This window comes from Protomyctophum parallelum, assembly GCF_964188405.1.
Source record: "Protomyctophum parallelum genome assembly, chromosome: 11".
Classification (NCBI taxonomy): domain Eukaryota; kingdom Metazoa; phylum Chordata; class Actinopteri; order Myctophiformes; family Myctophidae; genus Protomyctophum; species Protomyctophum parallelum.
Window position 1 is genome coordinate 7,239,399 of NC_139707.1, and position 10,595 is coordinate 7,249,993.

Sequence of the window (10,595 nt, forward strand, 5' to 3'; positions counted from 1 at the left end):
ACCCAAAATAATCATATTTGACCTGGGGACCTCACACCCCGACAAGCACTTGGAATTTATCGGTTCCACAGATAAATATTGCGGAACTCGTTGAGCGCTTGTAAATTGGCTATTTTCACAATTTTACGTATTTTTTCTACTTTTTGACAATTATTTTGGCCAATGTCTGACCAGTTTTTATAGTATAGTTTGTTGATAACTTTTTCATATATATATTTATTTTTATTTAATTTCATTTAATAGTTTTTTTTTTGTAATTAAAATATCTTAAAAGTCCTTACATTGTCACTTTCCTGTCATCTGGAGATCCCGCAAAATCATGTGGGGAGCCCCCTGGTGGGATACATACAGTAGTGGGTCTGGTTGGGTACACAACAAAGCTATTCGAGATAAAATGGCGGAAGACCTTCAGTACAGGAGGCGTCCCAAACAGAGCCACACGCCGCACAGAGCCCCCCCCCCCCCCCCCCCAACGAGCATCCCAAATTAAATCCACCCTACGTGGAAGATCTCCCTGAACGGAGCAGGAGAGACGTGACAAACACCACCCTCTGGGCTTTAAGACGTTGTCCAGAAGGAGCACAGCCACCGGTAGAATGCCGCTACGATACGTCGTCGTCCACCTCTGTAAATTCTTCAGACAATCTCTAAGGTTTTACAACCGGCCGTTCAGAAGCGGCCAGTCGTTTACCTCTACTGTGCACAGTATCTTTACATCTCGTCTTTGACATATAGTTCGTCCTCAGCCAACAGTTTCCTCAGTGTGAGAGGCCCAGAGAGCCTTGACAGGGTTCTCGGGAAGTTGCAGAAACATTGTTGGCAACGTGGAGGTTTGCCAGAAAGGCACGATCGCCAGCAGTGAGTTCATTCGTTCCGCTTGGCGTCTCCGGCGGTCACAAACCGTGCTGGGTGGGACTGCAGGGCCCGTTCACCTAAAAAACAGAGGAGAGGAGAAGACAAGTTTAGTAACCATCTGATTCCGGCGATGACGGCTGTTCTCGTGCCACTTTAGCCTGGTTTTATACTCCGCCATATGCCAAATACTGAAAACAATCCGCAGGCTCACAAGGTGTCACACAACCCATTGGGTTCACAGATAAATCAACATCGATGTTCTTCAAACTAAATGTTCATGCAGTTAGTGCGCTTTTCACACAGGTTGGAGCATCCATACCTTTTCACACAGGTTAGAGCATCCATACTTTTCACACAGGTTACAGAGCTTCCAATCCATCCATACTTTTCACACAGGTTACAGAGCAACCACATCGAACTTCAGCATCCCCCAATTCTGGGGACCAATGGATCAAGTATAGAGCCCTGCGTTGGGCCCCACGTTGAAATGGGTACTATATAGGGTTTAAGTCATTGGTTCTCAAAGTGGGGTCCGGGCAAAACATAGCGTCACAATCGTTTTAACCTCTTTATCCATTTTTATATTTTTATGTACTATATATAGAGATAGAGATAGAGAGAGAGAGATTGATTTTCTGGGGGTCCCTGGAAAAGATAAACCTTTTAGATGGGGGTCCATGACCAAATACATTGGTCGTGGACCCCCAATTCAAGGGTCCTATTGGCTTGGATAATGAGATGATAAAATATGAAAGATGAAAACAAACTGGTGATTCTCAGCGACTGAACCAGTGGTTGCAGCAGAGAGAGAGTGTGAAGTACGCGTAGGGAGCCTAACGCATAAATCACGTCTGTAGATGAAAGAGCATCAAGCAGAGCCTGGACATTTTTTGGGAGTCTTTTAAAGTGCACCCGGTTGCCGTTTATCACTTCACCACTTGTTCCAGGAACTCTGCTATCTGTCTGGAGCTTCACGACTCATCCTGCTTCTGTTCCGCCCAGCTGTCACTCTCTCACGAGCTTATCAGCAATAAAACACAGCACACCATCACCATCATAAGGCGGAGTAGTTGTGTGTGCGTCTACTGTACAGTAATGCAAGGCCTCATAAATAAGGTTGTGTGTGTGTGTGTGTGTGTGTGTGTGCGTGCGTGCATGCGTGCGTGCGTGCAAGCCACGCACACACATCGTTCAGTTCATCTCCGGTCAGAATTTAATCTCAATCAGATTCTAAATCTAATCCCCAACACCCTCAAGGGGTCCCCAGCTAAATTATTGATATTTAGGAACCACATTGACCCGTCCATTTATACACACACACACACACACAGTAAACAATAACCGCTTTCACAGTGGAGAAAAATATAGAAATAGAGTCAAAAGGGGATGCGTGGCCCCAATAGTACCTATCAAACCTGGGGTTCTTTTTTACATACTAGTCTCTGTCGGGTGGAAACAGTGGATGTCCAACACTGTTACTTTTCAGGATTCAAATTCAAAAGCATCAAAAGCAGCAGATAAGACAAGCTCAACATGCGTTGCACCGTGTTTCGAGCTTGCAGATCTGCTACTTTTGATACATGCAACGTTGTTGTATGATCAAGTATAGGACGTTCATTTACATCAATAGATGATGGCCTTTCGACCAGTGCAACATGCAGCAGTCTATGCTGCTGCATTCTGGACTGGTTTGATACTCCCCACTAACCTGACGCTGCCAGATCCAAGAAGCTTGCTACACAAATTTGTTTCACAGCTTATTGGGATCTGGGATTGCGGAAGCGAATTCGATGACGGGGCTGTTCCTTTTTTTCAAGATACTTGGTAGATGATTGGATGGGACCGTCTGTCTATCACCGTGTGGGCGTGCAAACACAACCAATCATATGACGTGTCTATATAGCTTCACATCCGGTTTCGCACATATCCCGCCCTTAGCTCACGCTGATTGGTTCGGTACGGAACGGATTTGTGTCAGCTCAACTCCCTGAGAGATCCCAGATGAGTGCTGTGTTGGGGAACATGGTTAACCAATACCGCCCTCATCTGGCAGCGTCAGGTTAACTCCCCACTCCCCCAGGTCTAATACTGTATTGATTATTTTGGGGGAGTTCGCTGCCTGAAAAGGTTTGAGAACCACGTCACACCAACACTCAAAGCACTGCACTGGCAGCCGCCGACACGGCCCCGATCGCGAGACCGCTTCAAGGTGCTGCTCCTGACCTATAAAGCAAAGCCTTTAACAGACTTGCTCCATCATCCTACATGCCCAGTCTAATAAGACTGTACATTCCAGGACAGCCACACTGCTCCAAGGCGACTGTGAAAACGTCTAATAAAAAACAAAATTAAACTGTTGCAGGTCGGGTAGAGCATTCACACATCGGTCTCTGGAATATTTGAGAAGCCAAGACTCTTTGGAATTTTTAAAAAATCTATAGGCTTAAAAAGTTTAAACCCATCTTTTCTCCTTGCATTATGGTTCCCCTAGCTTTATCGATGTTATTGTTGCATCCACCTCTTCTTAACCCATTCTGACCGGGCACCCATTTTGGTGTCAGCATCATGTTATGCTTTAGCTATTTAAAAATAGCAGATCTACAAGCTCATATCGCGCCACCGAGTGGCGCGATACGAGCTTGTAGGTCTGCTATTTTTTGAAAAATCGAAGAACGACTGACATTTTTAGAATCTGATCTCAGGTCAGAATGGGTTAATCAGACCAGTGTGTGTCCAGCGGAAACCTGATCGAAAATCTGATCTCAGGTCAGAATGGGTTAAAAGTTTAAACCCATCTTTTCTCCTTTGCATTATGGTTCCCCTAGCTTTATCGATGTTATTGTTGCATCCACCTCTTCTTAACCCCGTGGTTTTACATGGCGTGTCGTTTCTTTATTTTCCTCCCTTTTTTGTTTAGACAATTCGCTACAATCTACAGCTGTGCACCGCATGCTGTGTACATTTACACTGTCAATTATTTGCCATTGGAGGTTTTTGTTGTATGATTGATTTGTTGTGAAATGTACAGACAGAGACCCCTTGGGGTTGATAAATATGAATAAATATGAACTGAACTGAACGTGTCCAGTCCACTCTCTCATAGAACAGTCCACTCTCTCACAGAACAGTCCACTCTCTCACAGAACAGTCCACTCTCTCACAGAACAGTCCACTCTCTCACGGAACAGTCCACTCTCTCACAGAACAGTCCACTCTCTCACGGAACAGTCCACTCTCTCACAGAACAGTCCACTCTCTCACGGAACAGTCCACTCTCTCACAGAACAGTCCACTCTCTCACAGAACAGTCCACTCTCTCACAGAACAGTCCACTCTCTCACAGAACAGTCCACTCTCTCACAGAACAGAACAGTCCACTCTCTCACAGAACAGTCCACTCTCTCACAGAACAGTCCACTCTCTCACAGAACAGTCCACTCTCTCACAGAACAGTCCACTCTCTCACAGAACAGTCCACTCTCTCACAGAACAGTCCACTCTCTCACAGAACAGTCCACTCTCTCACAGAACAGTCCACTCTCTCACAGAACAGTCCACTCTCTCACAGAACAGTCCACTCTCTCACAGAACAGTCCACTCTCTCACGGAACAGTCCACTCTCTCACAGAACAGTCCACTCTCTCACAGAACAGTCCACTCTCTCACAGAACAGTCCACTCTCTCACAGAACAGTCCACTCTCTCACAGAACAGTCCACTCTCTCACAGAACAGTCCACTCTCTCACGGAACAGTCCACTCTCTCACAGAACAGTCCACTCTCTCACGGAACAGTCCACTCTCTCACAGAACAGTCCACTCTCTCACGGAACAGTCCACTCTCTCACAGAACAGTCCACTCTCTCACGGAACAGTCCACTCTCTCACAGAACAGTCCACTCTCTCACAGAACAGTCCACTCTCTCACAGAACAGTCCACTCTCTCACAGAACAGTCCACTCTCTCACAGAACAGAACAGTCCACTCTCTCACAGAACAGTCCACTCTCTCACAGAACAGTCCACTCTCTCACAGAACAGTCCACTCTCTCACAGAACAGTCCACTCTCTCACAGAACAGTCCACTCTCTCACAGAACAGTCCACTCTCTCACAGAACAGTCCACTCTCTCACAGAACAGTCCACTCTCTCACAGAACAGTCCACTCTCTCACGGAACAGTCCACTCTCTCACGGAACAGTCCACTCTCTCACGGAACAGTCCACTCTCTCACAGAACAGTCCACTCTCTCACAGAACAGTCCACTCTCTCACAGAACAGTCCACTCTCTCACAGAACAGTCCACTCTCTCACAGAACAGTCCACTCTCTCACAGAACAGTCCACTCTCTCACAGAACAGTCCACTCTCTCACAGAACAGTCCACTCTCTCACAGAACAGTCCACTCTCTCACAGAACAGTCCACTCTCTCACAGAACAGTCCACTCTCTCACAGAACAGTCCACTCTCTCACAGAACAGTCCACTCTCTCACGGAACAGTCCACTCTCTCACGGAACAGTCCACTCTCTCACGGAACAGTCCACTCTCTCACAGAACAGTCCACTCTCTCACAGAACAGTCCACTCTCTCACAGAACAGTCCACTCTCTCACAGAACAGTCCACTCTCTCACAGAACAGTCCACTCTCTCACAGAACAGTCCACTCTCTCACAGAACAGTCCACTCTCTCACAGAACAGTCCACTCTCTCACAGAACAGTCCACTCTCTCGCAGAACAGTCCACTCTCTCGCAGAACAGTCCACTCTCTCGCAGAACAGTCCACTCTCTCGCAGAACAGTCCACTCTCTCGCAGAACAGTCCACTCTCTCACAGAACAGTCCACTCTCTCACAGAACAGTCCACTCTCTCACAGAACAGTCCACTCTCTCACAGAACAGTCCACTCTCTCACAGAACAGTCCACTCTCTCACAGAACAGTCCACTCTCTCACAGAACAGTCCACTCTCTCACAGAACAGTCCACTCTCTCACAGAACAGTCCACTCTCTCACAGAACAGTCCACTCTCTCACAGAACAGTCCACTCTCTCACAGAACAGTCCACTCTCTCACAGAACAGTCCACTCTCTCACAGAACAGTCCACTCTCTCACAGAACAGTCCACTCTCTCACAGAACAGTCCACTCTCTCACAGAACAGTCCACTCTCTCACAGAACAGTCCACTCTCTCACAGAACAGTCCACTCTCTCACAGAACAGTCCACTCTCTCACAGAACAGTCCACTCTCTCACAGAACAGTCCACTCTCTCACAGAACAGTCCACTCTGTCACAGAACAGTCCACTCTCTCACAGAACAGTCCACTCTGTCACAGAACAGTCCACTCTCTCACAGAACAGTCCACTCTCTCACAGAACAGTCCACTCTCACAGAACAGTCCACTCTCTCACAGAACAGTCCACTCTCTCACAGAACAGTCCACTCTCTCACAGAACAGTCCACTCTCCCACAGAACAGTCCACTCTCTCACAGAACAGTCCACTCTCTCACAGAACAGTCCACTCTCTCACAGAACAGTCCACTCTCTCACAGAACAGTCCACTCTCTCACAGAACAGTCCACTCTCTCGCAGAACAGTCCACTCTCTCGCAGAACAGTCCACTCTCTCGCAGAACAGTCCACTCTCTCACAGAACAGTCCACTCTCTCACAGAACAGTCCACTCTCTCACAGAACAGTCCACTCTCTCACAGAACAGTCCACTCTCTCACAGAACAGTCCACTCTCTCACAGAACAGTCCACTCTCTCACAGAACAGTCCACTCTCTCACAGAACAGTCCACTCTCTCACAGAACAGTCCACTCTCTCACAGAACAGTCCACTCTGTCACAGAACAGTCCACTCTGTCACAGAACAGTCCACTCTCTCACAGAACAGTCCACTCTGTCACAGAACAGTCCACTCTCTCACAGAACAGTCCACTCTCTCACAGAACAGTCCACTCTCTCACAGAACAGTCCACTCTCTCACAGAACAGTCCACTCTCTCACAGAACAGTCCACTCTCTCACAGAACAGTCCACTCTCTCACAGAACAGTCCACTCTCTCACAGAACAGTCCACTCTCCCACAGAACAGTCCACTCTCTCACAGAACAGTCCACTCTCTCACAGAACAGTCCACTCTCTCACAGAACAGTCCACTCTCTCACAGAACAGTCCACTCTCTCACAGAACAGTCCACTCTCTCACAGAACAGTCCACTCTCTCACAGAACAGTCCACTCTCTCACAGAACAGTCCACTCTCTCACAGAACAGTCCACTCTCTCACAGAACAGTCCACTCTCTCACAGAACAGTCCACTCTCTCGCAGAACAGTCCACTCTCTCGCAGAACAGTCCACTCTCTCGCAGAACAGTCCACTCTCTCGCAGAACAGTCCACTCTCTCACAGAACAGTCCACTCTCTCACAGAACAGTCCACTCTCTCACAGAACAGTCCACTCTCTCACAGAACAGTCCACTCTCTCACAGAACAGTCCACTCTCTCACAGAACAGTCCACTCTCTCACAGAACAGTCCACTCTCTCACAGAACAGTCCACTCTCTCACAGAACAGTCCACTCTCTCACAGAACAGTCCACTCTCTCACAGAACAGTCCACTCTCTCACAGAACAGTCCACTCTCTCACAGAACAGTCCACTCTCTCACAGAACAGTCCACTCTCTCACAGAACAGTCCACTCTCTCACAGAACAGTCCACTCTCTCACAGAACAGTCCACTCTCTCACAGAACAGTCCACTCTCTCACAGAACAGTCCACTCTCTCACAGAACAGTCCACTCTCTCACAGAACAGTCCACTCTCTCACAGAACAGTCCACTCTCTCACAGAACAGTCCACTCTCTCACAGAACAGTGCACTCTCTCACAGAACAGTCCACTCTCTCACAGAACAGTCCACTCTCTCACAGAACAGTCCACTCTCTCACAGAACAGTCCACTCTCTCACAGAACAGTCCACTCTCTCACAGAACAGTCCACTCTCTCACAGAACAGTCCACTCTCTCACAGAACAGTCCACTCTCTCACAGAACAGTCCACTCTCTCACAGAACAGTCCACTCTCTCACAGAACAGTCCACTCTCTCACAGAACAGTCCACTCTCTCACAGAACAGTCCACTCTCTCACAGAACAGTCCACTCTCTCACAGAACAGTCCACTCTCTCACAGAACAGTCCACTCTCTCACAGAACAGTCCACTCTCTCACAGAACAGTCCACTCTCTAACAGAACAGTCCACTCTCTCACAGAACAGTCCACTCTCTCACAGAACAGTCCACTCTCTCACAGAACAGTCCACTCTCTCACAGAACAGTCCACTCTCTCACAGAACAGTCCACTCTCTCACAGAACAGTCCACTCTCTCACAGAACAGTCCACTCTCTCACAGAACAGTCCACTCTCTCACAGAACAGTCCACTCTCTCACAGAACAGTCCACTCTCTCACAGAACAGTCCACTCTCTCACAGAACAGTCCACTCTCTCACAGAACAGTCCACTCTCTCACAGAACAGTCCACTCTCTCACAGAACAGTCCACTCTCTCACAGAACAGTCCACTCTCTCACAGAACAGTCCACTCTCTCACAGAACAGTCCACTCTCTCACAGAACAGTCCACTCTCTCACAGAACAGTCCACTCTCTCACAGAACAGTGCACTCTCTCACAGAACAGTCCACTCTCTCACAGAACAGTCCACTCTCTCACAGAACAGTCCACTCTCTCACAGAACAGTCCACTCTCTCACAGAACAGTCCACTCTCTCACAGAACAGTCCACTCTCTCACAGAACAGTCCACTCTCTCACAGAACAGTCCACTCTCTCACAGAACAGTCCACTCTCTCACAGAACAGTCCACTCTCTCACAGAACAGTCCACTCTCTCACAGAACAGTCCACTCTCTCACAGAACAGTCCACTCTCTCACAGAACAGTCCACTCTCTCACAGAACAGTCCACTCTCTCACAGAACAGTCCACTCTCTCACAGAACAGTCCACTCTCTAACAGAACAGTCCACTCTCTCACAGAACAGTCCACTCTCTCACAGAACAGTCCACTCTCTCACAGAACAGCGCCGTGGCTTCTCAACGAAGCCTGGCTGGATCCGGGCCGTACCGAGGTGCAGACGAGCCTGAACTGGGTTCAGCGTGCAGAGTCTCTCTGTCTGTATAGTGTGGTTGTTTAGCTACCCGTCCCCAGGCTATAAACACCTCCCACGCCACTCATTAACAGAGAGAAGGAAACTAGATCAGGAGCTATAGCTATCCGACCATCTAACAATAACAATTAAAAGGTCTCACACAAAAGCGTGAAGGTTTTTATTGTCATGTAAACGAATAGTAAAAATAAGACAATTACGTCCACAGAAGCTTTTATAAAAGGTGTAGATAAAAAGCATCACCCCTTACAAAATACACGCACACACAGTTTTAGGACTGTGAAATAATGATCTTTGTCTTTGCCATTATCCATTGCTTCCGTTTTCTTTGGGAAAGTACTTTTTTCCGCATAAGAGAAAGTTGCGAGGCAGCCACTGTGTTGTACAATGCAGCAAACTGCACTCCGTAGGCGTCTTTCAGAGACATGAACGAACTTTATGCAACAGTCGTCTATGTAGCTGAATGTTGTCTATTGCACCTTTAAAGTTGCGATAGACTTTGCTTTGGCTAGAGACCAAAGCAAACATTTTGGGACCTGTCAAAATGATTTTAATTAAATCATAATTACTTTTATAAACGTTTTACTTTCATTCCGCACTTTTTATTTTATTTTTAAGCTCCATGGCTCCAAGCTTCATTTTTTAAGCTTCATTTTCTTTTCAGTATTCCTTTACACGAGAATTTTTATCAATCATTAAAGAATCTCACTGCCTGCAATGTTGTGACAGCTTGTAATGTAATTTATATATAACCCCCTCGAACCACCGCAAGGACCCCTGGGGGTCCACTTTGACCCAACTTTGAGAACCAATGTCCTAGCACTGATAAATAGTGAACTATTGCTGCACCAGTCACTACTATACCACAACTTTGACAAAGCTGTGTACACAAACTCAACTGGCTCGAGTCACAATCAAAAGAATGTGTGATGAGGAAGAGAGTTGTACTTCTCTCTGCGATTCTCCCGAGAGCAACAACAACTTGACGGATTCAATTTTGCACCTCGGGCAGCATCCCAGTTTCAGCAGAACACAAGGTCTGTCCTGGTATGAGAGCCAACACAAACCACAAGCCCTCAAACTGTCAAAGTTATTAAGTCGAATCCAAACTTATTAGGGGCGAATGAACAATATAAACATTGTGGGAACATCAAAACTAATGAACTAAACCTGTTGTTTTTATCCATCAACCAGCCACATTTTTCTTTATAAGAGGTTTGAGAAACATTTTCAAAAATGTTGAAAAATCTATGTGCTGCGTTAGTGAGCTTAATAACAAAGATTATTAATCGCAAAAGTATTGGAATTAGTCCAAATAATTCGGGTGGAAACCTCACATGTCCAAACACTTTTCAGGAGTTCAAAAAGTTAAAATTAATTTCGATTAAAATTTAAAAAGTAGCAGATCAACAGCAAGCTTGCAGAGCAGCTACTTTTGAGGTTTTTGTGTGACGCTGTGGAATGATCAGGTAGGGCCGTACACAACAAGTTAGAATATAGAGATAACGAAAGTATAATAATGTAATTTATATTGTATATACTGTAGTCCAAATTTCAT

General features: G+C 46.6%; 1 protein-coding gene across 1 annotated transcript in view; it reads right to left on the minus strand.

Annotated features, from left to right (window-relative positions):
- Nucleotides 1-486: 486 nt before the first annotated feature.
- The window catches only part of gdap2 (ganglioside induced differentiation associated protein 2), a 76,593-nt gene continuing 66,484 nt past the window's right edge, over nucleotides 487-10,595 (minus strand). Inside the window, exon 14 of the mRNA XM_083776049.1 lies at nucleotides 487-932. Within this exon, the coding sequence (XP_083632175.1) occupies nucleotides 894-932 (39 nt within the window). The 3' untranslated portion in view covers nucleotides 487-893. The remainder of the gene's footprint in view (nucleotides 933-10,595) is intronic.